Source organism: Perissodus microlepis, chromosome 6 (genome assembly GCF_051167445.1).
Source record: "Perissodus microlepis isolate ML-2025 ecotype Zambia chromosome 6, ASM5116744v1, whole genome shotgun sequence".
Lineage (NCBI taxonomy): Eukaryota > Metazoa > Chordata > Actinopteri > Cichliformes > Cichlidae > Perissodus > Perissodus microlepis.
Genome location: NC_140466.1, coordinates 30,503,790 through 30,531,587, shown reverse-complemented (window position 1 = coordinate 30,531,587; position 27,798 = coordinate 30,503,790). Strand labels below are relative to the sequence as shown.

At 41.2% G+C, this 27,798-nt stretch overlaps 2 protein-coding genes across 4 annotated transcripts; both read right to left on the bottom strand.

Annotated features, from left to right (window-relative positions):
- Positions 1-2,540: 2,540 nt before the first annotated feature.
- gaa2 (alpha glucosidase 2) lies at positions 2,541-16,630 on the bottom strand. The gene is made up of 21 exons (XM_084931943.1): positions 16,445-16,630; positions 15,606-15,707; positions 14,829-15,401; positions 14,142-14,287; positions 13,743-13,908; positions 13,372-13,468; positions 12,742-12,861; positions 11,654-11,772; positions 11,378-11,509; positions 11,178-11,288; positions 8,853-8,966; positions 8,666-8,750; positions 8,469-8,586; positions 8,226-8,359; positions 7,871-8,022; positions 7,486-7,634; positions 7,266-7,407; positions 7,079-7,177; positions 5,322-5,486; positions 4,972-5,118; positions 2,541-3,987 (listed from the first exon to the last, which is right to left on the bottom strand). The coding sequence occupies exons 2-21, from the start codon at positions 15,690-15,692 to the stop codon at positions 3,925-3,927; spliced, it is 2,919 nt and encodes a 972-aa protein (XP_084788069.1). The 5' UTR covers positions 15,693-15,707; positions 16,445-16,630; the 3' UTR covers positions 2,541-3,924.
- Positions 16,631-17,528: 898 nt separating this feature from the next.
- Positions 17,529-26,299, bottom strand: LOC146385936 (uncharacterized). 3 transcript variants are annotated; one of them, XM_084931926.1, is made up of 6 exons: positions 25,939-26,299; positions 24,050-24,183; positions 21,052-22,004; positions 20,791-20,968; positions 20,556-20,687; positions 17,529-19,690 (listed from the first exon to the last, which is right to left on the bottom strand). In XM_084931926.1, the coding sequence occupies exons 2-6, from the start codon at positions 24,165-24,167 to the stop codon at positions 18,990-18,992; spliced, it is 2,082 nt and encodes a 693-aa protein (XP_084788052.1). In that variant the 5' UTR covers positions 24,168-24,183; positions 25,939-26,299; the 3' UTR covers positions 17,529-18,989. The 3 variants fall into 3 exon arrangements, with proteins under 3 accessions (XP_084788052.1, XP_084788053.1, XP_084788054.1); XM_084931927.1 differs by lacking the exon at positions 25,939-26,299 and adding an exon at positions 25,553-25,921; XM_084931928.1 differs by lacking the exon at positions 25,939-26,299 and adding an exon at positions 25,081-25,522.
- Between the last annotated feature and the right edge of the window lie 1,499 nt (positions 26,300-27,798).

Sequence of the window (27,798 nt, the reverse complement as noted above, 5' to 3'; positions counted from 1 at the left end):
TGACCACCACCAGTAGGCAACGGGTCAAGTGTCTTGGAAACAAATGCAAGTGCAGTAAAAAAAAAAAGAGCTTGGTGTTGTCGCTGTCCCATGTCAGCAACTCTTACTGTTAAAAATATCTCCCGCAAGCTGCAAAGGAACGTTCGAAGTGAACAATGAAGCTGCATTTAACTTCTTTTTATGACTTTCCAGATTTTTCTTCCTTTTTTTTTTTATAAACAACAAGGCCTTCTCAGTAACACTGCTAGTTTATTTTAAATTCAGTTTCTGCTTTATGTAGCATACAGCGAAACTTTAATGTGACAAAGCAGAAATTCAGAAAAGCCCGACTGGAACACAGTCTGGCAGCTCCAAGTTTCTTCCTCAGACAACTGACACTAAATCACTGTTTGCCCTACAAGCAAAGTTGCACACATCAAACACGGACAAGAATCCCACAAAAAGTCTTGTGTGTTGGTCCCACTCTCCACATGCAAAGCATACAAACACCCCCCTACGCATAAATGCCTAATCCTCCCAAATCCAGACAGGAAATGCCCTCGTCAGTAGAGCTGAATGCTTTTGACAGACCCCTGCTGCTCTTTCTCTGAGCTCTCTCTCCTCCCCCTTTTGCTGAATGATATATGTGCTCTCCTCAAAGTCCCATCTGGAAACAGTTAGCCTGTGAACATTTCCACACAGCCAATAAAAACACATCTATTGCAAGCCTAGTTTATCAGCAATGGAGGACAATTTCAGCATGCAATTGTTACTTTCACTTTCTGGAGCTTTTGTTGGTACAACGAAGCAATAGTTTACTGTCATGACTCAGAGATCCGGTCAAAGGTCTGGCGTAGCGTCAGGGCTCCTTTTCCATGATGTTTTCCAGTTAGTTTGTTATGGTGAGAAACACGTACTAGAACATGCAACTCTTAAGAGTCAAAATGATTTATAAGAGTCCTCAGATGACCCCGGTATCTTAATGACGGACATCCTGAGACTGTTATCTAAATAACTTCTGACTTTCACAGAGTGGAGAGTCTAGTCTAGTCCGTAGATGCAATGAGGGTTTTAAAGGGAAACAGCATTACAGAGAAAGAGGTGGAAAAAGCAGAGCAGCAGGATGAGAAAATAAGAGGAGGAACAGGAGAGTGGCCTTATAATTTGCGCAAACACACATACACAGATCTCAACCTTGTTTATAGCTCCAGGAGTAACTACGAATAAGCATAAGGTAAACATTAACCGTACAGCTCAGTTTCAGTTAAGAACAATTGTCATTTCCTGATAAGAAATATTTCAATGTGCAATGACTCTTACTGAACATTTGCTGGTGATAAAGTGCTACGCCCGGTGAGGTTTTCAGTAGAACACAACGAGGGGTGAGAATGTATTATTAAGTTTCTACTCATGTTACAAAGTGTGTCAGAAACATCCTCTGTTGCCACAGTGGCAATTACACCGTTACAGTCATGTGGAAGAAAAGGACTCCGTAGTCCCTTATAAGTACACCTTTACTGCTTCCATAATAATTAAGGTGGTAAGTAGCAGCCAGGTGGTGCTGATCAAATGCACTTGATAAGGTGATCATCAGCAAGTGTGAGTACCTTTATAAAAGCAGGTTCCCTGGCAGATGCACAATTGTGCAAACTTCAGTGAAGTTGCAAAACACCCAAGAGCTACTCTGTTATATCAGAATCTACAGGCCTCAGTTAGCATGCTAAATGTTAAACTTCATGATAGTAAAATCAGGAAAAGGTTTGAACAAGTGTGACTTATTTAGAAGTCAGAAGATGGCAGCACAGCTTAGGTTTGCCAAATTGTGTCTGAACAAACAGCAAAACCTCTGGAGCAATTTTCTTTGGACATGCAAGACCAAAGCAGAGATTTTTGGCTTTTGTGTACAGCAACATACTTGCTGAAAAACAAAACTTTACAACAAGTGTGATGCATGGTGGTGGAGGGGTGATGATTTGGGCTTCTTCTGTAGACACAGGACCTGGGCAGCTAACAGTCATTGAGTTGACCTTGAACTCCTCTGTATGCCAAAGGATTTTAGAGTCAAATGTGAGGTCGTCTATCTGACAGTTGAAGCTTGGCCAAAATTAGGTCATGCAACAGGATAATGATCCTGATGACAGCAGCAAATCTGCAACAGGACAGGTGAGAAACAGAAGGATGAAGGTGTTTCGATGATTCAGCCAAATACCTCAGTGGACTCCAATGCTGTGAGAGTTGTGCATAAACCAATGTCCACATATCTCAAAGAAATGAACACTGTAACGAGTGGGACAGCATTCCTCAAACATGACGCGAGACTGATAAAAGTTACAGAGAAACTGATTACTTACTGTTGAATGTGATTCTACAACCTACTGAACATAGGATGTACTTTGCTTAGTCCTGTCCTGGTCATTGGGAGACCGTGCCCTCTGCTGGCGAGTTTACTTCAGCACTTCAAGAAGCAATACAAAAAACATCTGTTCACTACTTTATAAGAGAAGGCCTCAAAACTGTACATCAAGTTAAAACACAAACAAATAAACAAAACAGGAAGTCTCTTTGTTTTGAAATGTTTTATTGTCTGATGTTACACTCAAATAAAAGTCAAACTGAAATTCAATTTGAGCACATAAAATTTATAATACCTTCAAAATAAAATACTGCAAACTGTCGGTGACACTTGGTGAAGTATGAGTACATCACACGAACACGCATTCATGTCGTCGTCAGCATATTCTTTTCCAGTGTTTTCTACAAGAATCCGTGAGAAATACTAATTCACGGCAAATGTACTAAATCAATTTCAAATTTAGGCAGAAATGAACAGTGCTGATCTAAAAACAAGGAAAAGAATCCAGTTTTAGCTTTCATTTATATTCTGCTCTGTCAGAGTGACGAGTCACAGTAAAATGATTGTACAACACTTGTAATCAGTAAAGTCCTTCTTGTGTTTAACAGTAATACGGTCTTCAGTGTTGAAAAGGGGCTGACGTTATAAAGCAGAGATGCTTAAAAACAAAGAAAAGGAATCATAAGGCACACCCACCTATCCTATATTGCAGTACTAATTAGTGCAAAACAGACTGTAAACAACTTTCAAGCACATGGAACAAACTACATGATGAACTATGCTGTCACATTTTAAGGAAGCTAATTTTATCTCTCACTCATTTATTGCACGTCATTTTTCTGCTCATGAGGACTTAAAAAAGGGAACAAAAGTAAAATTAAAAATGCAGTGTTGATTACATTAACTTAGTATAGACTACCCAGACCAAACTATAATATAAATCAGATACACACAAAGAGAGTGGTCTTCCAAAGACATTAAAGCTGCGTCTAAACTGCTATTGGTCAGTGATGACAAGCTTTTCAAAGCATGCCGAGCACAGGAAGGCGATTTTGTCTAATTGTGCAAAGCCTGCATTAGGATGATATTAACACTATAATATGACCCCCTCACTCCTGAGTACCTTAAATTTCACTCCTAACTGACGGACACTTTGTTTTGGCTCTTTATTCCTAATCATCGGGTATAAACTCTTAACATTCACGCAACCTTTGTATTCAAGCGCGTTTGCATTGACATCAGCAGCTGTGATCTTTTTTAAGTGAATCCCTCCCTTACGAAGCCTATGAGCAAGACACCCAATGCAGATGTGGAAACACTGACAAGGACATCTGAATGGTGAAAATGTTGAGCCCCAGTGATTTCATTTCTACGCTTGCTGCAGAGCTATACAGGCATATCCCAAGGAAAGGTTTGAAGAGTTAAGTGAAATACTGCTCTTTAAAGGGCGACGACCATCAATGAAGTAAATTACCCGACATCCCTATTTCGCATCGAGTGTCTTTGAGTCAAGAGCCAAAATAATTTGAAAGAAATGGCTGTTCTTATTCTTGGAGATGGCGCGCTGTGCAAGCTTGTGGCTTCACAGCTGCTTACATCCAGCTGATGGTGAAGTTCTGACTCAGGCTGAGACCCAGATCAGCGACTGTTAACACCTGCAGAGAGGAAGGAAAGCATCATTACCGTTTGGAGAATATCTTCATGTGAAACCAAAGCCAACACTATCTGCTGTCTGCATTAAAGCTACAGAACACCATGGCAATAACACATGGCTTCATGAGCACATGTACTATAGGGTTTTAAAGCTAAAATCTACTAATTTGATATTTTATTCAAGACTTATTCAATAATATTATTGATCTCTCTTTTTTTTTGAAATCACTGCTTTTTGTCCATCAATCTATAACAATGCCATCAGAAAATTCTATAATATAAAACTAAGATAACCACATTTAGATTTCATACTTTAAATACATGTTGCTGCCAGTTTTTCTGTGCTGGACTAATATCATAAAGTTTTGCATTTCTCGAAATAACTGATCAAATTAATTATTTAATGCCCAAATGCAAAAAAATGACAGCTTTCACTGTACACACTGTGTGACAAACGTGTAAAGTAACAATCAAATGAATTTAAAAATATTTTTAATTGAAAATAAAGGAAGAGGAAAAAGATGGAAATACTGGGTTGTCATCCAGTTTCATCCTGTGCTAGAAACTGAAACAAGGCTGATTTATGAAACCTAGCAGCTTTAACAAGGAAGCATCTTTCAGCTCTTTCGGTAAAAACGAAGGTACCAGGTTTTTTTTGTTTTTTTTTGGGGGGGGGGTGTCTCTCTTTTGCAAAGGTGGGAAAACCCAGTAGATACTTGAGTGCTCTGTTGTGCTGCTGATGTGGTTGTCTCCAGCTGTGGAGTCTGTTAAACTGAGAAAGGTCGCTGTCATGAGAAACTGATTTCAGACTCGCTTCTTCTCTCTATTGACATAATTGTGATGCTTTGCAGACTTGGTTCACCATGTGCACTTCCCTGTTTGCCCTGTCAGTCTTTTGAAAGTTTTTTTATGATCTGTCACCGTTTTCTTTTTCCAAACCTAAAAACAAAAAAACAAAAACTACCCCACATAACTCAGAACCTCACCTGGTTGTTTCTGTAGGTAAACTGTGCATCTTGGGAGTTCACCAACACTCTGCTCGGCTTCTCCTTCACACCATAGAAGGAGGCTGACTCCACAGTGATGTATGACGCCTCGATGTGGTTAGAGAGCACCTGGGATGTCATTGTGTTCTACAAAATAAGGTAATAAAAAAGCTCAAACCATTTTTCAACAACACGGGTGAGATTCTCTGAAAAGCACAGCTAAATTAAACAGGTCCAGACACAGTTTATCTACACGAGCAGCGGCATGATGTGTGAAGTCAGATAAAGTAGGCTGGAGCAAACACGCAGGGTAGATTACTGTACTCTACAAAATAGATGAAGGTGAGCACCTGAGCAATGCTGAAGATGATGTAGGCGTACTGGTTGGTCTCGTAGGTGTCGATGGTCTCTCCATCATCCCAGAACAGATCTCCACTGGCTGAACCATCTTGAGAGAGAGCTGAGACGAGGTGGAGAGGCTGACCGGTGCTTACCCACAGGGTCAGGTTGGGTGCCTGTTCAAACATGCACACAGAGAGAAAACATGAATGTGAATCAAGTGGAAGACACACACACACGTCTGACCAGTAGAATCACAAATTCAGACAGACAGACAGACAGACAGACAGACACACACACACACACACACACGATGAAAAGACATCAGGTTTTCAGCATTCTTCAGTTTTCAGCACAGACTTAGAGTTTGTTTGTTATTTTAAAAGGCAAAAGTCCAACACAAGGAGGTAGCATATGGAGCCACAGATATCATTGTTTATAGCACAAAAAAAAAAAAAAAATGTAACAAAAATTTTTGGCGTAATTTGTGTGAATTACATCTGAATGTGTTTGGATTAAATGTTATATTTTTTATGTTTGAGATACAGAGGTTTCAAAAGGTTCAAATAATAAAATCCAATAAACCATGTATCAGGGCTGTCCAACTCCAGGCCTCGAGAGCCGGTTTCCTGCAGGTTTTAGATCTCACCCTGGGTCAACACACCTGAATCAAATGATTAGCTCTTTGCCAGGCCTCTGGAGAACTTCAGGACATGTTGAGGAGCTAATTTAGCCATTTAAAATCAGCTGTGTTGGATCAAGGACACATCTAAAACCTGCAGGACACCAGCCCTCGAGGCCTGGAGTTGGACACCCCTGCCAGATATGCACTGATAGATATCGGCGACAAGTGTAGATATGTATGTGCTTTCCCTTCATATCTAGCACACAACGGGAGATTGTCTGTTTCAGACACGCTGGCACTTCTGGAAACGCTCTGTGGGGTTTCGACGAGAAAGCTGCCGAGGTAGGGCTGCCTCCCCCTTACACAGTGCAGTATGGTCTGTGCTGCTTACTACACAAGGTTTACTGACCGGCTGGCAGGTTAAAGACTGTTTGATGTTCAGTCTGAGTCAGACATTTGCATTCTCACCTCGGCCAAGGTAATGTGAAGCAAAGTTGAGTGCTTCAGCGTGAAGTGTGAAAAGTCCCATTTTAGCCTAAATTTCCTTCAAACTTTGGTAAACTTGTTCTAAATTTCATTGCAAAAATAATAATATTGGAATTAAAGGCAAAGCTTTCACCTTGTTCTCTTACACTTTGCCACTTTTACTGCTGAGTGCTACTGCAGAGTGGATTGTTTATGGTGTGAACAGGATCCAACTTCTATCCGAACAAACTAGCAGGTGCACGCTGCAAGTTTAGGCTACAGCAGCTCCTGTACCCACTCTGTCATGTTTTGCATTCTGGGATCTGAGAGAGTACCATGCATATGTGAAGGTCAGTACGGCCAATCAAGTAGCTGTAAAATGAGCATAAATTCTCCATGTTCTCTACTCATCCAGAACACAGCACCTTCTTCCTGTGTTTACTGTTGCTGCTCCCGCCTCAGACGCACTTGGCCAATCAGCAGACTGAACATTCTCACATGTTTTTTTTTTTTTTAATGACAGATTTTGGTTCGAGTAAACAAACTGCAGTGTAAGATGCCCTTAGGTTTACAGGGATTACAGCCACATATTCTGACTGTACTATTTAAAAGTCTGCCCATGGTTAATTTGAGCATCCAGCATTGTAACAGGCCCGTTTTAGCTGAAAAACCTTTTACCTGTGTTGGTATAATGGAGCCCTCGCGCAAATGCAGGTTGATCTTATCTAGAGGCGCATTGAGTCGAAGCTCTTCGCCCTTACTGGTCACACAGTCGCCCTGGGAAGTAAAGGAACACACATGATATAAGCACTCTGATCAAGTCACCATACGCTCTGTCCTCGCACTATCGCTCACAGAGTCTCACCGTGTAATAGTCGTACCACAGTCCCTCAGGGAAGTAACCATCCACGTAGTCCACTCCAGGATCCAACACTGGTGTCACCAACAAACTCTTCCCCCACATGAACTGCTTGTCGATACCGTAGGCTTTCACGTCTTTGGGAAACCTTTTGAGTACGTAAAGTTATGCACCCCGGAAACACACGGAATACATGAAAATCTGTGCTTTTAGGATTCCTACTCACTCGAACATTATTGGTCGAGCCACTGTGTGTCCGTGCACATGCGCATGATGGAAGAGAGTGTAGAGAACAGGGAAGAGAGAGTAGCGCAGCAGCAGAGCCTCCTTCATGGCTGTGCGAGCAAGCGGGCTGAAAGCTGTCGGGTCTTGAGGCTGTAAAACCACAGAAATAAGCCCCACACACAGTAGGAGATGCAAAATAGAAAAATGAATCCATTAGTAGACATGCAGTTACATGTTTAGATTCTCCAAATGAAGTCTCAAGCTACAAAACAAACACTGATGTAAAAGTTTCAGGTGTCATCATGAAACTATAAATAAACAAATAAGTACAATTTTCAGAAGCACAGCTAAACCTGTAAGTGATAGACTGAAGAGGACACTCTTACCTTCATGCTGATGGCGTTGTGGTTTCGTGTGAACGGATAGAAAGCTCCCACCTGAGTCCAGCGGATGCACAATTCCTCCTGCGTCTCCTCGCTGAAGCCGCAGACATCTGCTCCCACCAGCGGGATGCCCAAAAGGTTAAAGGTCAACATACCTGCACAGAAAGAAATGGGAGTTAAATATCCAACGATGAGACGGACAATTTCGCATGAAACATCCTCAAATCCAAAATGATAAATAATAGAAGAGATTACCCAAGAATTCAAATAAGCAGTTTTACGACAACAGATCAGCCACAGTGTCGTTGTTTATGCATCAGTGTGTATGATCTGTATCTGTATCTGCTGAACTTCTGACCTGCTATAGAAGTGTAAAGGTCTTTCCACTGACTCCTGTTGTCTCCAAGCCAGTGACCAGAGTACATGCCCTGACTGGGGAAGGTGGAGCGAGAGATCACGAAAGGTCTCTTTGCCACAATTCGCTTCAGAGCGCTGAACACGGGGACAGACAGGAAGTGAAAACAACAAGTGTGTAATGAAGAAGTATTGTAGTGTTTTATTTCCGTTGCGTGTGTACATCCGAGTATTGAGAGCATCAAACCTTGCAGAGGCTTTAGCTTCCATCAGTCCATACAGACTGTGCATGTTGTAATGTATGGACTGCTTCTGCTGCGCGGTGGCACACAAGGTTTTGGCTCTCAGCAAACCTCCCAGTACACCTGAAAGCAGAAGACCCCATGAAACCCAAATGTATTGTATGTTTGTAGTGTGATCTCTGTTGTAGATCCAATCTCCTACCTGGAGTGTAAGGAGGGTTTTCAAGATTGTTTGTTGGGCAGCCACTGGTCGATCCATCCAGGAAGTTTGATGGCTCATTCATGTCCTAAAACCAAGTGAAGTGTTGTCAGATCTTTAAATAATCATAAGGAGACATCTAGGCAGGAGTCAGTGATTATTTAACAGCCTGCACTGTTCTCATACTTACAATCCATAATCCATCAAACGCCACCTTATCGTGGAACATCTGTAGGTTGTCATACCACCATTCATGTGTCACTTCATCAGAGAAATCTGGATATGCCGTGAGACCAGGCCACACCTGGAAACGGGAAGAAAGAATTTTAGTTTAAATTCATGCTTAACATTCAAAACCATGTTCATTTATTATTGGGCTCGCCTGGCTGCACTTAAGAACCGGTCCAGCTGAATTACGTAGATCTAATGAAGCTGGAGAACTTTCAAAAGCTTTCAGCTATACTGTAGCTACTGTAGTACCGCCCAGATTAATGAGTGAGTGAGCTGTGATGAGCCTAAAGTCAGAGTTTTCTGGTACATGAACGGGGCTCTCTTTTTGTCTTGCTAAATCGCCATGGTAACTTATGTTTAACATAACCTGGTCAGGAGTAGGTCGCTTTCCATGCTCAAGACAGAAAGTTTATGGATTCTCACATTCTGTGTCAGGACACTGAACACTTCTATTAAAACCTCTGAATCAGTGACGTCTACATGGGTTTAAGTGATCGAAGAACTGGTGGAGTAAGAAGCTGGTTCAGTGTAACTCTGCTTTCTTTGATTGGGGATTTGATTTGAGACAGCAGGTATCACAATTAGGGCTGCCACGATTAGTCGACTAGTCACGATTACGTCGACTATCAAAATCGTCGACGACTGATTTAATAGTCGACGCCTCGTTTGAAGCATCACAAAAGACGCAGGAATAAGTAGTAGGATTTAAGAGTGTAATAACGGACTGAAACAGAAGATGGCAGCACTGTATGTACAAGGATGCCAGCTGCCGTTAAACCCCGAAGAAGAAGAAGCTGTATCCCAGAATTCATAGCGCAGCCCAGCTCAGTTTACAACAATGGCGGCAGCTAGTTAGTTTTAATATTACTCTTATTATTCTTTCTGGGTCACAAAATAAATGATTAAAATATTTTCAGGCGAGAATGTAACTGTATAAACCTCAAATATTTGCTCAGTTTATCAAGACACCACATATTTTCAGAAGCGCTCCGACGTTTTCGGAGACGTCTGTTACCCACTAGCTCGATGGTTAACCGGGGGCAAGGCTCACTAGAGCTGGTGAGAACACCGGACTCCCGCAAATCGTTTTCAAACCCACCGCCGTCTTTCGCTACTCAGGTTAAACATATATAAGTCACTTAGATAACTTCAAAATGTTATTGTTTGGCTTTTTTTTTTGTATTTTATTTGTTCCTGAGTAAATCGGTTTGGCTGAGATTAAAGTTATAGTTTTTACACAGCTGACTAAACGTCAAGCAGACAACTGATTATCAGAAATGTGAGATGCTCGAGAATTTACTCCGGTGTCCCGTTATATTTTAGATAGCAAGGAGCAGACGGCTGAGTTTATTAAACTTCACCGAAACAATCTGCAAATTTCATTAAAATTTAATAAACTATCATCTTGTCTTTATTTTTAGTTAGCACATACCTTAAACACTTAAAGCTGTAAGCTAATGATAGATATATAAGAGCAGATGCATGCTGGTGGAATAAGCTGTATGTTTTACGTCCAATGGATGCATGATCTGATTAGTCGACTAATCGCAAAAATAATCGGTGACTAGTCGACTATCAAAATAATCGTTTGTGGCAGCCCTAATCACAATGATAGTTAGCAGCTTTCAAAGAAAGCCCGGGGTCTCTGCGCATGCTAAAATAAAAGCAGGCATCTGATGCATTATTTGCATCTTCTGCACAAAATGAACCAATTAAGTTCTGCCCAATCAGTCAAGAGAAACAGCAGGAGAGATAAAGGATGTAAAGACTTATTACAGCAAAACACAACACAGGTACATCAAAGTAGAGAAGAGGGGAATGTTGCAGAAAACTGTTAATCCTGTAAATTCATCAGTGAAAGTATTTATTTTACCCCTGGGTGCACTCTCAATATTAACATTAGATAAGTGTATTCAGGTCTGACATGGCCTCCATAATGAAGGAATGAATATTCTCTGTGATAAATACCAATAAAAACATCTTAATAGCAGCAATACTGACTTAGCAGCAGATTAGGCCCAGGCATATTTATGCTTAAAATTCCTGTGAAACACGACGCACAACAACAAACATCTCTGCTAAGTATCTACTGTGCACTTTGATTGTTTCATCAGCAAAAGAATCAATGAAAAAGTGGGGCTCACAAATACTTAAATCTACTCTGGAACAAGAAAGCCCAGCACCATCATATACAGGCTCTAGGCTCAACATGTTTCCCTAACTCATTAATCCTGCGTCACAGAACATGCCTCAGTTAATGTGGTTGTGTGGCTTCATGTCTCACCTTCCCAATAAGCGTTTTTCCTTCAGCATCTTTAATAAAAACTCCTCTCTTTACACCTTCATCGAAGGGCCAGTATGAGCCCTCGGGTTGTGTGCTGCTGATACCCGGGTCCTGAAGGATTAATAAACGACTCACTTAAACACTCACATGCCAAAGCAGACACAAAACACATGAGACCAAGTACACGTGTGTTTGCATACCAGGATCATGACGTAGCGTTGGTTATGAGCATGTAGGTCCCTGACCAGTTCAGGTAGTGTGTCAAACTTTTTTGATTCATACGTAAAGTCCATAAATTTGTCCATGTAGTCAATGTCATTCCATTGGACATCCTGCGATTAAACAGACTCTCATTATTATTAATAATAAAATGAATTCACTCATCCTAAAGCTACTTAAGAGAAATGCATATGTTTAGGGTTAATTACAAAAGAACAAAAACTAAAAACACTGACATGTACTACAAAAGAAATTACCTGAGGTATCCCATAATTCCTCATGCTCTTGACAACCTCCCACGTAGAATTACTCGTGTCGTAGCCCCATCGGCAGAGATGGTACCCTAAGGCCCAGTAGACTGGCATTGCTGGGTATCCTGTGTCAACAAAGATGGATGAAAAGAAAGCGGCGATTCTCAAAACAAAAAAAAAGGACAAACTCAAGGTGACAGAGGCAAAAGGCTGGAGTTATTTATATAATGGAGTTCCACAGGGTTCTATGCTGGGACCAGTTTGTTTACATTTCACATGCTTCCCTCAGGCCTAGAATACATTTTCATTGCTATACAGATCATAACCAGCTTCATCTATCCATGAAGTTAGATAACACACGCCAATTGATTAAACTACAGTAATGTCATGAAGACATAAAAACCTGGATGACCTCCGATTTCCTGCTTATAATTTGAGATATTTCCAGAGTAATTATCTGTCTTACCAGATTCTTAGTCTAGATGGCATTACTTTGGCCTCCAGTAACACTGTGAGGAACCTTGGAGTCATTTTTGACCAAGACATGTCCTTCAATGCACATATTAAACAAATATGTTGGACTGCTTTCTTCCATTTGTGCAACATCTCTAAAATTATCCTGTCTCAGGGTGACGCTGAAATTAGTTCATGCATTTATTACTTCTAGGCTGGACTACTGTCATTCATATGACTGTTCTAAAAGCTTCCTGAAAAGCCTTCAGTTGTTCCAAAAATGCTGCAGCAAGAGTCCTGACAGGGACCAGAAAGAGAGAGAATATTTCTCCTATATTGGCTCCTCTTCATTGGCTCCCTGTTAAATCCTAACTCAAATTTAAAATCCTACTTATCACACGAGGTGATAAGTCTATACAAGGTCTTGAATAATCAGGCTCCATCTTATCTTGACATAGTACTATAGTACTGCATCACCCCAGTAGAGCACTTAAAAGGGAGTTTTTCCTTCCCACTTTTGCCAAGTGTTTGCTCAAAGGGTGGTTGTCTGATTTTTGAGGTTTTCTCCCATGAAAACATGGATCAGGGTGCAGTACACATGCCTACATATATGTGCATCTCATCACAGTGCTACTACTGACCTACAACATCCACATATTGCTGAACCACTGAACCAGGATCAGGACCAAGGAAAATGTAAAAGTCAAGGATCCCACCAATAGTACGCCAGGTAAGGGCCGGGGTAGGCTGGAGGACCACGTCTGACAAAACAGATAAGAAACTGATGAGACATTTTTCATCAAAAGAAACGTGCACTTAAGAAGAAAATAGAGTAAGGTATCAGCTGATTATTCTCATTTCCTAACTACATCTTCAGTTTGTGAAAGAACAACACAGAAAACACAAACACAGAAAAGAACAAAGGTCTGTATAATAATCTAAAGGTGATTTTCAACATAACTTAGTTCAATGGCAAAATGAAACAAATCTTATTACAAACTTCAGTACATTGCAAATCGTTTTACAGTTTGTGTTGGCAAAGCTCTGAATAATCAATATGACATCTGAGTATGATATGAAGTTTATCTTCACACACTGGAAAGTCCATTTGTAACTTCTGCTTTTATGAAATTGCTTAACTTTGTCAGCTGCTGTCATGTGAACTTGACTTGTAAGCTTAAGCATTTTATTCTGCTGCTCCTGAATGTTTGTGTATGTGACCTATTGCACATTGTGAAACCAGAAGGTATTAGGGTGACTAACAGACTGACCCATTGCATTGCTGTTCAGCAGGAAGAAGCCGTGTGCGTTCCCTCCATCCTCCATTGCCAGGTAAAATGGATGAGCCCCATACAGGTTTGTCTGCTCCTACAGTACGGAAGAAGAATGCAAAGATATTACAATACATTTCATGTAATCGGCAGTTTTATCCAGCCAGTTAACAAAATTAATTCAGCCTCCTGTCATCCTCCAAAGACAGCCTGCAACAGCTTTGTGAACTGACTGCAAACGTGAGAGCATGGCAGCAAAGCATCAAAGACGATCAGACAGAATAACTAACCGAACATTTTACTGACAAAAACTATATTAACGTGAACATCTGTGGGATCACACAGCAGCTGTGTCTGTGACTGATGGTTACCGTTGGAGGCACATCTCTAGCCCACATGGTGAGCGTGTTCCAGTGGACATCGTGCAGGAAGGTGGAGCGATGCTCGCCCAGGCCATAAATGAACTGCGTAGGCAGGGAAGTGGAGAACTGGAGGAACTGATCCGCGTAGAAGAGAGGCGCCACAGTGGTGTTCAGACTAACAGGAAACATTTGGACAAGCATTAATGAGACTGTTATTTCATAACTGAATACATATATACAGTTAAGAGTATCCAATATGTATATGAATGAGGAAATCTAACTATAGCCCTTTTCTTCAACGTAAGCCAAATGAGACCTACAACACAGAGCCGCAAGTGGAAAAAAATCCCTCTGAATCAAATACTTTATTCCTCACATTTCAGAATATCCCATTCAGCTCAGACTTACAGTACTGCTCCTGTTGAGCGCCTCTTCACCACAAGACCAAATGGTTGCTTTGAGAGCTCGATGATATAATCTGGGCTTTCTGTCTTGTTGGTGACGGTGGGGACGGAGATGGGAACTTCAAACCGTGAGCTTGAAGGGTCGGTGATCTTGATGGAGAAATATTTGTGGTTAACTGACAGTAATTATTACAAACATTTTATCAGAATTTTAAAAAAAAAATTAATCAAGCACATTTACAGGATTAGATTTGAGCCTGATGAAATTAAAAATGAAATGCAAAGGAGAACAAAATTTGCTTACATCTGTAATAGACAGGTGTAGTTTCTCTTATCTTTATTGTCATGAATACTAATCAATAAAATTATCACAGTGCAAAGGTCAACATGTTTGTTTTATATGCAAAGCAAGAATCAACAGATGTGTGCACTGGAAGTCCATCTGCCCATCTTTTTTCCACATTTAGGTTTCTTACAGTGTGACTCAGTCATTTCACATTTATTGGTCTGTTGCTTCCTCCAATTACGAAAATGAACAACACAGAAACAGAAGATCAGTGCAAAAACGCAGCATGAATTATAAGTTTTAAAGGCTCTTTAATACATGAACAAAATGTATTCATCAACTTGTAAGTTTCTAAAATTTTGCCCTTCTATGTTTTCCATGACTAAATGTGCAACCTCTACTCACCCTGACACGCAGCCGCTTGTCCGTCTCATAACGCATCTCCACTTCTATGGTGAGGATGTCTCCAGGGTAATACGTCTTCACCTCCTTCACGAGCGTAGCTTTCTGTCCCAGCAGCGTGTCATTTAGTGACACGAGCGAATACGAAGGGAACTCTGAAGGATAGAAACACCAAGGGATTCCATTTTTTCCTGACGGGCGACTGGCAGAGGAGAAAGCGGTGGACGCAGGGATAAAGCAGCAGTTCCTTGCCTCGCACAGCTCTCGGGTCACAACCACCCCTCTTTCAGGGTAGCAATCAAACCTCCACGCCTCTGGTATCAGACTGCATGCCTCACTGCGGAAAGAGGCAGCAGTATCGTTCGCTGATGTTTGCACTTTGGGGCCTGGTGTTTGTCCTGGGCCCGGCAGCGGCGGTTTATGCTCCTGTTGGTTGGGAGTGTGCAGCCATAACACAGCACCCAGTAGCCATGCTCCACAGAGCACCAGCAGGAGGCAGCCGATCACCAGGAGGCCCGTGGTGATGGAGCATGAAGGTCCACGTTGAAGCAATGAGGCGTCCGCTGGCTCCAGCGCCTTGAAACACAGGAATGAAGTAAAAATCCAGTTTCAGCACTGAGCAGTACAGTAAAATACAGACTTTGCTCATAAAGATCCTAATTCTTGTGAGTCATCCTAATGAAAGAGATAATATACTAAAACGTAAGATTGTAAGGCACAGTATTTCTGCTCTACGGATTATAAAATGACAAACAGATTCATAAACACAAGCTAACTCACTGAAGCCTCGCCTTGAACAGGCTCTTCTGACAAAACTGCGCTGGAAAACTGGACATCTTCAGGATTCAACTTCTTGTAGGAAACCATTGTGGCAATAAGAGTCTATGACAGTGAGAGACAGAGGAGAGCAAAATCAGTAGAGACATGCAGCCACGATTCATTTCCTTTGTGTGAAGCTGCTGGAAGAAGTGCACGACAAACAGTGAAGTGAAACTTAGTTTCTCCCATTTCAATGCAATGAGCACAATGGAAAAAATATACAAACAAACTACAGTGTCTACGATGTCTAATGTTTATTAAGCATTAGGGTTAACATTTAGGCATTTACTCAACTGTAATAAATGTCACAATTAATGTGCCTAATACCACCATACACCAGCTGTTCCGTGACTAATATACTGGGCATGCTGCATTTTGAACTGCAGCAAGTTTAGCCTTCAAGTAAAGGTCACACATGCGGAAAAAACGCGTTAACTGCAGTTATATTAGCTTATATAAACAAAGAGAGGAATTTAATGAAATTTATATTTTAATATCATCATCCAAGCTGCGGTGTTATTCCCAGTCACACTAATGAGAGGTCCTGAACAACTTGTGGCTAACTTTAGCTAGCTACTGCGTAGATATACACGTGAATGTCAAAGTTCACCTAGGAGACGTACGGCCTCCAAATTCATTCCAGATTTATTTACAGGTGTTAAGCAATAGATAAAACAGCTGTTCACCCTAGCCTGCTACAGTGGTACGCTATTGTTTTTCATTAAGGTTACGTACGTTAGCGTTAGCTTACTTTAGCAGCAGTCTTAAGTTTAGCAAACGTTTACAGACAGGAGTGTTACCTTTAGCGACGTCCAACCGGATATGCTTTATTCTCTGCAGGCGCAGAGGTGCATTATACAGCCCAAAGTTAGCTTTAAATTACGCGTTACGAAGCTAAATTTTTCGTAGTGTTAATAACCTCTGCCACCACAGCCTGCTCGGCGCGGTGTGCGTTTATTTATCTCTACGGCGCTTTCAGAATACCTCGTAATTCCAACAACTTCCGTTTGACGCAGTCCCCTCCAACAAACTTTGAGCATACAGCCTTTATGCTCTACAAACAAATATCTCGTGTTGAGATATATATATATATATATATATATATATATATATATATATACATATATATATATGGTCGGTAAAATAAAAATTACCGACCATATGTTAGTAATTTTTTGTTTCCCAACACTGGTCAGAAGAACGCTTGCTCTCAGCGGTGCTGCCTTTAGGAGCAGCTGGGACTTCTGTGAAAGTGGTGGCAATATGTGGAGGCGATTAGATGACCAACATCTATCATGACTGAAAAAAAACATAAGTAAAAATTTCGTTATTACTGCTAAATTTCAGCTTGGTATCCCAAAATTTCAAATTATTTTCCCAATTTCAAGGAATCAGACAGACAAACAAAAAAATTTAAACAAAAAAAAGGAAAATCAGTTAAGAAAAAAAAAAAACGCAGAAAAATGGCTGTCCCAATTTGAAACATTTTTAGTCTCAGGTGGAGAAATATGATTTACAGATTTTCATTTGTGAAACTTGTGATGCACAATAGTGTAAACAGAATTTTGTGTTGGATAATTGCTTTGCAAAGTATAAAAATAAAGTAAAAAATACAGTCCTGCTTAAGTAGCTTAATGGGGCTCAAATTAAATGATCAAAATATATTCCAGAGTAAACATACTCACTCACTGTAGAACGTTGCTTTTCCGAATCATATGCATTATATTATTTGTTCACTGTAGCTGGTAATCATGTTACTTTATTCCACATGTTGTCACTGCAAGGTTCTTTTAAGTTTGCCATAAACTGCATCGTTCTGGTCTTTGCAAAAACTACAATATTAAACCTGCCTAGCATATTCAGGTCCTGAAATCCCAAACAAAGTAGTGTTTAGAACTTTTATTGTTCAACATGACATGTCCCATACATTTAGACAGAGGCAGCACATGGCATAATTAACCACCTACATGGCTTCAAATTATTGCCTTTAGCATCACAGAATTAGAGGATGGTACCTTTAATCATGTCGGTTACTCGGCCTTTAAAAGACGACAAAATCAGGTGAACCCGAATTGTTATCTGGCTAATAAGTAACAATCGAAAACAAGACTTAATAAGCATTCGCCACTTACAGAAGACTGGCTTCATTATTGATTATTTCATGACATTTAGTTTCATTTCTGACTAAATGTCTGAAAGAAGGTTCAGATTCACCTGATTCTTAAACTGCTTAATGGGCCACTATAACGCTTAGTACAAAAAAATTCAACCAAATTTCCACATACACTATTAGCCTGATAACAAATACTGCATGAAAAACAAGTGTAATCACAGACTTTTAAATCAGTCACTCATAATAATAAGTGTGAGTGGACTATTCCAGTGGCTCCAGGACAGGTAATCAGTGACAGAGTTAGGTAAAAGTGACCTCCAACATGTAGAATTTTAAACACTTTCCAAGATGTTACATAAATTAGTAGAAATATGTTTGGTTGGTGTTACTGAACATCACTTGGTGTGTATCTATTTAGAAGCCTGTCTACACTCTTCAGGGAGTTACATTTTTTAAAGTTAGTATTATTTTCATGTAAATTCGGGAAAAAAACTAATGAAAAGAAAATCGGACCAGTCAACCAATGTGAGAAAAAAAACTTGTGACAGTAAAATTTCAGTCTAGTAGACGCACATATACTGCTTGTGTACTTGAGACCCATTTAAAACAGCTAATCACATTCTTTAAATGTTCAACCATATTATAATGCAGCTGAAATGTGTGCTGAGCTGTGTCTAGCACTGCCCACACAACGTTAGTGTACAAGGTTAGTTTACCAAGTGTGGCTAACGTTTCTGTCCGTGCAGGTAAACGTCCACACGTCTGTGCAGACTGTGTTCATGCACCGCTCCAGTAGCAGTTTCTGCCATGGCCTACATGCAGCTGTTCACTTTTTTAAAAGATCAAAATACTTCCATAACGCACTGGTTAGTGCATCTGTGGTCTGCTTGTTTTTCACATTGCTTGCTTTCAGGTTCTTGTCACAGAAAGAAAGAGAGGCGTGCTGCTGGGGCTACACTCCTACATAACACCTTAGAACAGTTTACTGGCATTATACATTAAGAAATATGAATATGTTGCTTATAGCGCTAACATTTCTTGCGATGACTAGTAAGGAAAGCAACATGTAGTCGCCTGCCCGACTAGTGCTGCACATCCCTAGTGTGAAAAACCACACAAAAGTATGAATAAAGTTCTAATCACAGAGGTAGTCCCTTATTTCCACATCACCTTGTTCCTGTTTTACTGTCTGAAGTCTTAATAATACTACAGGTACATGTCTTTTAAATACATCATCCATCTTTCTTGTCTGTTATGCACATATTAATTGGAGAGTTATCATCGCTGTGTGAGAAGTCATCATTCCTCATATTGAACGCAGACTCCTCCTCAGTCTGAATCTGCTCGTGTTTTCGTCTGTGGAGCCTCAGGCTTTGTGAGCGGCTGAAGCCTCTCCCACAGATGTCACAGCCGTACGGCCTCTCTCCTGTGTGGAGCCTGAAGTGATTCTTTAGGCTTGAAGCTCGTGTGAAACTCTTCTCACACTCAGGACAGTCAAACTTCTCACCTAAGTGGATTTTCTCGTGTTCCCTCAAGCGGCCGGACTGGTTGAAGCTCCTGTCGCACGCGGAGCAGTGGTAGGGCCTCTCTCCTGTGTGCGTGAGCCGATGTCTGTTCATGGCACCCGAGTGGGCGAAGCTCTTCCCACAGTCCGGACAGGAAAACGGTTTCTCTCCTGTGTGAACTTTATAGTGACCTTTGAGTTGCCCTTTCTGGGTGAACTGTTTCCCACACAGGGTGCAGCGGTACGGTTTCTCTCCAGAGTGAATTCGCATGTGGATCTGAAGCGCAGACATCTTGTGGCAGTCTCTTCCACAGAGGCCACAGCAGTAAGAGCTCTTTGGTATGTTGTTATTTGACTCTCCCCGCACTGGCGGTGCTGGAGGGCATTCTTTTTCACTGTTTGCAACACGCTCGGGATCTTTTCCAGACACTGTGGAAATGTAAATATGAAGAGCTAAAACAAGCCATTTTAAACCACCAAAAACAACAGACAAAAAGTTAAAGCTACTAGATATTGGTAAAGTATGTTGGAATATAAGTTTGATGCAGTGTCTGCCATTCGTTATTTCTAAAATGGAAAAGCATCATATTTAGCTAAATTACACCTAACAAGTTTCCTGTTACATTGTCAAGTAAAATTACTGGTTTAAGATGATGTTGTTGCTTTAAAAAAAGTGAAGGCTGTCATCCAACAGCTTTCACCATTGAAAGTCAAAGCCCAGAAGAATTATGTGCAACAATAACCTATAATTACCTTTTTTTCCCCCCACCTCTTTAAACGACTGCTATATAGTGTTACTTAATGCTGCTCTAAATCTGGGATAAAGAACATATTCTTGCCCAGCCACTTTAGAAAACACATAGACCTTTTCCACTTGTGCCTACTTGGCTCAACTCGACTTGATTCGGTTTTGGTTGTTTTCCACTACAATCGAGAACCACCTAGTATACTCGGAGTCGTTATAGCAACACCAGCGAAGGTCCAGCGAAGGTCCGCCAAAGGCCACACCAAAGGAGTATGACAAAATGATGATATATCTGCTGCTCAGTGTGTGGCTTTTTCTCAGATTCGGGTACCACTGTATTGTTTTTTGTGTGGCCATTTCCCTTGTTGCCAGGTTTCAAAAATGACGGTTTTGATTACCAGGTACTACCTCCTAATGGGAAACCTTAAAAACCGAGTCGAGCCCAGTCAAGTAGATACTAGTGGAAAAGGGATATTAGATAACCTAGTTACCCACATCCCAGTTAGTGACTACTCATCAGCAGTAGGATTTGCTGTTGTGTATTCTTACTATTAAGAGGTTGCTGTTCTTCCTCCTTTACTGTAATACTAATTTCTGTGGTGCTTTCCTGACGCTGCTTTTCAGTTTCTTCTGGTATGGTACAGTCCTCACCAACAGACACCTGCTCTGGAGTTTCTTCCACTGGGAAAAAACAACAACAACACAAAAACAGCACTGCTGATCAAACATGTTTACACTCCTCTTAATGCGTAAAAAGACACTCTGGAATGTCATGTTTACTTACCGCACAATGGTTCCTCTTCTTCCTCCTCTTTCACGATTACATTCATATGTGGGGAGGGAGCAGTGTCGTCCGGCTGGCCGATGGGTCCTTCTGGGGTATTTTCACACTGAGCTGCTTTTTTAAAACCCTCTGAGGAAGTGGGCTCAGTTGCACAAGGCACAGTCTGACTGACAGACACCTAAAAACACAATTTCAGAAGAAGAAATGGAAGTAAATAAAACACAGAGATAGTACTTTTGCATATCTGTGTACTGCCACTACCTCAGAGCTGATGCTGCTGGCCAGATCTCGCTGTGAAGATTCTTCAGCTGCAGCCCGAACTAAGTCTGACACAACCTCTGTATCCGACTCCTTCTTGCTCTGTGTGCATGACCGTTTATGGTTTCTGAGAGTTCCTGCCAATGAGAAGTGCCTCCCACAGTCTGCGCAGGTGTATGGCTTTTCCCCAGTGTGAATCCTGGTGTGCCTCCGAAGCTCTCCAGGAGCAACAAAAGACTTATCGCACTGCGTGCAGCTGTAAGGTTTCTCTCCCGTGTGAGTCCGCATGTGTGTGGTCAGGGTCCACTGCTGTGCAAATGTCTTTCCGCAGTCAGAGCAGTGGTAAGGCGTGATGCCAGTATGGAGGCGCTCGTGTCTTACAAGCGTACCTGACAAGGCGAAGCGTTTGTCACAGAAAGAGCACTGGAAGGGTCTTTCTCCAGTGTGAGTCCTCTGATGATCCCTCAATTCAGCAGCTGAGTTACAGCTTTTCTCACAGTCTGAACAGGGAAATTTCTTCCTCGTAAAGCCTGCGACAACCTCAGAGTGCATTGCCTCCAAGTGCGTTTTCAAGTGCCAGTGACGAGAAAAGCTCTTTAGACAGATGGAGCAGTGGTAAGGCCTCTCACCAGTGTGTGTCCGCCGGTGTAGCCGGAGCTCCCCCTGACTGGCAAATCTTTTCTCACAGAAAGTGCAAGGGAATGGCTTTTCCCCAGTGTGAACCCTTTCATGGATCATGAGAAGCCCCTTTTCTGGAAATCTCTTCTCACACATGGAGCACGGGAAAGGCCTCTCTCCCGAGTGAGTACGTAGGTGACGCTGAAGCTTAGAGGCATAAGGAAAGTCTTTCCCACATACTGAGCAGGTGTGAAGAGAAGGCGGTTTTTCATTCTCGCTTGGACCAAATGTCTTTGAGGGAGCATCTGCAGGTATGGCGCCAGGGATGGCACTCACTCCTGTGGAAACACAAAGAACAGATCAGCAACCAAGAATCCGTGTGAACAACTAACACCATGCTTAGAAGCACTTCAGAAATCAGGTTACCAGATGTTGTCTATAAAGCTGACTGGGCGAGGGAACTGCCAATATTTAATTTTGAAACAGTTACCAAATAACTAAAAAATTAAACAATAGAGTCAGTAGCCTCTCCAATGAGCTTTCATCCTGCACACAGATTCCAGCTCCACGTCCTTCGAATGTAGCTGCTGAAGATGGTCCTCATTTGGACCGTACAATAAGTTCTGTCAGTGAAGCTGGCATCTGTCTTACCGTGGAGGAAGAGACTCTCTGGAGAGACAGCTTTAGGATATCAACAGCAACGTAACCAGCCTGCAGACATGGACACACGAGACAGGAAGTGCCGGGGCCGACTGATTAGCAGCCACTGAGCAATCAAAATGAGAGCAAGAGGATTGCTCACTAGTCAAACTAATCATGGATCGCATAGTTCTCTCTGATCGTCACCAAATACACAGTCACATGATTCATGACCAACAGTAAAATTCTGAACCAACTGAGGTGATTGTCTAAAAAAAATTAATTAACTAATAAACTCCGACACACTTTTTGAAGATGGTCAAAAGTGATGGATTCTTCCCCATCTTAGATCAAACATTATCACTACTGTTTTTGCCAAAATCCAAAAGTGGCTATATTCACTTATTTTAGTTTTTCTCTTACCAATTTATTTAACAATTTCAGAAGCAGGCTATGCTTCTTCAAAAAAACAAACTAGTGGCAGATCGGAGCAGCTGCAGGACCTTTGGAAATAATTCTTCTTGAGAAGTATATTAGAGCATTTTTCTATCTACAGATTGTTTACTCTGGTGTAAATCAGTTTATGAGTTTGTAAACTTGTAGCTTTTTCCTGTGATTTGGTTTCTTTTCACACAGAGGAACCAAATGTGTCACTACAAACCATGTGAGAATATCCAGTTCACTTATTTCCTAAAAGTAAATACAGGAAGAAGGTGCTGTGTTCTGGATGAGTGGAGAACATGGAGAATTTATGCTCATATCACAGCTACTTAATAGGCCATACTAATGTACTATGGTACCCGCCCGCATCCCAGAATGCAATGCATACATGGCTAAAGGGAAGTGTTTAGCTCTAACTTGCAACATATATCTGGTAGCTGGGTCAGATTGCATTCATGCTATAAAGGCGATCGAGGGCGATCGTGGCTCAAGAGTTGGGAGTTCTCCTTGTAATCGGAAGGTTGCCGGTTCAAGCCCCGGCTCGGACAGTCTCGGTCGTTGTGTCCTTGGGCAAGACACTTCACCTACCACCTACTGGTGTTGGCCAGAAGGGCCGATGGTGCGATATGGCAGCCTCGCTTCTGTCAGTCTGCCCCAGGGCAGCTGTGGCTACAACTGTAGCTTGCCTCCACCAGTGTGTGAATGTGTGTGTGAATGGGTGGATGACTGGGTGTGTAAAGCGCTTTGGGGGACTAGTAAAAGCGCTATACAAATACAGGCCATTTACCATTTTACCAAATGAAACGCTTTACAATTTGTTTGGAACTGAACTGAGACCAAGGGTCTCGGTCCAGCTGTTTTCATCCACACCAGCGTGCGATCACCATGTTCACATCTGCACAAACAAACTGTAACAAACCACAGTCTGATTTTAAACAGAATAAACACTGCAGGTGTAAAACTGTACTTTCTTTGAAACTAACTAAATCTGAGAGAAAGAAAGCCAAAAATGCCTGTTCTGATAGGCCATTAATGAGGAGAGGACATGCACAGATGACACTCTCTGTCCAGTTAATTAGATTAACAAATGCGCCTAACGTGAGAACTTCCAATTTTCAGCACACAGTTATACTGCTACTGTGTTGAATTACGTTGAATAATAAAGGAAGGTACATGCCTCACACAGGAAATCACCACAAACCACAAGAATCAAAACTCCTACAACTCACACAGTATTTAAAACATCGCTAGTTTCTATTTTTCTTGTCGCTGGTTAATTTTTGCTGTTGTTTTTTTTACTCACTCAGATCTGAGAAATCCACTTCTTCACCATCAGAGTTGATCAACCCTCCAATCTCTTGCTGATCATCTTCAGTAAGGATCACAACTGAACCAAAGTCTTCTGGGTTTTCAGAGCCCATCTCTCAAATATACAGCCTGATAAAGGTGAATAACTGTCAGTAAACAAACACCAAAGTAATAGTTCACACCAAACTACTGTCTGCAGTTGGCCAAAAGCATCAGACTTGTTTTAGACTCTTTCCTTTTGGCCCCTATATTATAGGTCTAAAACATGCATTTGAAATAATGAGAGCAAAAACACAACAAGTATTTTAGCATTACACTACAAAGGGACATCTAAACATAATTTCCTGATTTGGCTTCCTGAGTAGTTTTATTTATCATAAATATAATTTTCTCTCATTTCCTGATTTGGATCAGCACATTATGAAGAAAAGGAAAAAAATTATTGTATACACACACACACACACACACACACATATATATATATATATATATATAAGTTGTTTACTTGGGTGATAACGATTCCAAATGTCACAAGCACAGACCACACAGAAAACATATTTCTTTACAGAAACCATATTCAAGGTACTTCTTATTAGGTTTATCAGAATTAAGCATGACATACTGGCAGCAATAAAATAGATGTGTATTACAAATGCATTAATATATCAGGCAGACATCGGCCTTGGCCAGTGTTCTTGCCGACTGCGATTGGCAGATGATGAGATTTACTGTGGGCAGTGGCCGATGTTTATCTGTTGTGTCATCAATTTTGTGGTGGCTAAATGTTCAAAGACAGTGTGATGAAGAGCAGAAATATGTTTGTTTTTTTGTTTAAATTAAGATTTATTTATTTCTCTGGCACAAAAGAATGAATAACAGCTAAAGAAAAAAAAAACACTGGTATTAAAAACTAGTATGGGTACATAAATTCACAAGTGGGGCATCTCAAATGATTACAGTGTTGTTTCTGATATTATTACATTTCATAATGAGCCACAGATTTTTATTTAACCCAGCTGTGATTACCTCATTAGGTTGATTTCATTTAATGCCACAAATAACCCACTGGGGCTCACACAGTGACTGATGTTCTCTTCATTTGGTTGCAGTCTGCTTAAGTTTAGATCCATCTACAGATGGATCTGAGTAATAAAGGCATTCTTGTCACAGTGAGCAAACTGCCTCCATCGTCCTGCTCAAGGACACTTGGGCAGCTTAGATGCTGCTCTGTAGAGGAGGTGAACCAGGCTGGGCCTTTAAATCTGAGCTGCCTCTTCAGTGACCTATATTACTGTGAATTCTGTGTAAAAATAAATAAATAAAATAATTCAGCAAGCTCTGAAGTGGTCTGCAGTGGGGAAAGCTGTATTCATACATCTGTGTCAACTGAGTGTCTCGGCTAGCTCAGTAGCATTAGCTCGGAAGGGCTAATCTGTCTCCATCCATGAAGTGTCACATTAATGTTGACTTAAGTTAAGCAGCAGCCTGACTGACTGACCTGTTGGTGTATATAAGTCGTGGCAATGAATAGCCATCTCAGCCGGAGCAGACGCACACAGTAGTACAGACAGTTTGACCTCAGGCTGAATGATGCCTGTGAGTCGTGACGCGGCGGTGACCAGCGCTTTGGTCAGCCACCATCTCTGCCTCCATCTACTGTTATTAAACAGCTAGCCACTAACGTTTACCAGCTATGCTCATCTTAGCAGGTAGCTATCAGCCCCCTTAAGCTACAACCGATATTCAGCAACTAATAACAGGTCCCACCGTTTCATGCTCCGACGTTAAAAGTGATAAATTTGCGCAGACTCCCCCTAAGCTCTGCAAACGACGCTAACTCAGCTAGCTAACACTTAACAACAGACAATAGACATTTTGACCAACCTCTGTATAGATTTTCCCCCAGGTAAAAAAGTAGTCGCTCGACAGAAGTTTATGGAGACGACCTGGAAATATTTCTACGTCTCCCTTGGGTTCATGCTCATGTGTTCACACAGTGCATCAAATTAATGTCAACTAATGAGTTACGGCAAATAAGCGTTTGGATTTGATGACAACCTTTCTAGCTTTAGCTTCTAGCTTCAAGTATCGTCGGAACTTCCGGTTGGCCTTTTAAATCACAATAAAAGCCTCGGTAATAACATTTCGTGGAGCTTTTTTGTCAATTCGCAAACATGCAAAACCGTTTTGAAATGTGTTAAAACCGCACAGCAGTCAGTCATCCCTTAAATATTCAAATAGAAGAGGATCGTCAAGCACAGGTGTAACTATTGGAATTCTCTGCTGCACTGCACTAATAAATGCAACATACAAAGATTAATGCATTCACGAGCTTCTGCTCTGACGCATTCAATTATGTCTCTATTTACATGCAACATTTTCTTTTTTACTTTTCAAGTGCTGCAAATGTCAAATGCACGTGAATAATGTGCACTCACTGGCCATTTCATTAGGTAAACCTTGTCAACAACTTATAAATATAAATATATATTCACCCAATCGCATGGAAACAACTCAGTGCATTCAGGCATGTAGACATGTTGAAGAAGAGCATCAAATCACTTCAAACTCAATGAGGAAGAAAGCCAATTTAAGTGTTTTTGAATTGGACACAGTCAGAAAAAAGAGAAAATATCCTGTGAGCGGCAGTTCTCTGGGTGAAAATGCTTTGTTGATGTCAGAGAATAACCAGGCTGCTGCAAATTGCTAGAAAGGCAAGAGTAACTCAGCCACTCGTTACAACCAAGGTATGCAGAAGAGCATCTCTGAATGCACAACACTTATCATTTTGAAGCGGTTGTGTTACAGCTTTCAAGAACACACCAGGTGTCACTCCTGGCATCAAGGCTCACCAAAATTAGACATTAGAAGATTGAAGAAATGTTGCCTGGTCTGACAAGTCTTCATTTGGACAGTAGTGTCAGAACTTGTTGTAAACCGCATGAAAGCATCCATCCTGGCATGATGTAATGACATGGGAATATATTTTTGGCACACTTCAGGTCTCTCCGTACCAACTGAGCATTGTTCAAAGCCTACCTATGCACTATGATGACCATGCCTATCGCTTTAATAACATTAATGTACCTGCGTTAGAAAGTCTATGCATAAGATAACCTAAAATCTTTCTGGAAGCCAAACATACCTTTTCAGTACCACGTTGGACGGCCTTTTTACCTTCAGAACTGCCTTCATTCTTCGTGGCACAGATTCAACAAGGTGTTTGTAACATTCCTCAGAGATTTTGGTCCATGTTGACATGATAGCATCACACAGTTGCTGCAGATATGTTGGCTGCACACCCGTGATGCAACTCTCCCACTCTACCACATTTCAAATGCTCTCATTGTCATGTTTCAGAAACTCTAATCCAACGATCAAGTTTGGATGAACCAAAAATACAAAGAACTTGGTTTTTTTAAGAACCATTGACCAAACTACGGACAATGGAAGTGACCATACAAAATATACTACAGGAATACTTTTTCTACTTGAGTCATCTGAGAGATTTTATTTCAAATTAACTCTTTTCATACACTGGACATGTAACATTGCTGGCTTGATGAATCTGTTAAAGTGACAACAGACTGCTACGTTCATTACAACACTGATGGGACGAGACACCGTACTTGCACAGTATTGCGTACTACTTGCGAGATATAAAGATACATCAATTGGCATACATAATGCACGAGGTGCACGAGTCGTGTCATCAGCTCTTTAAAACAGAGGCCACACTGTATG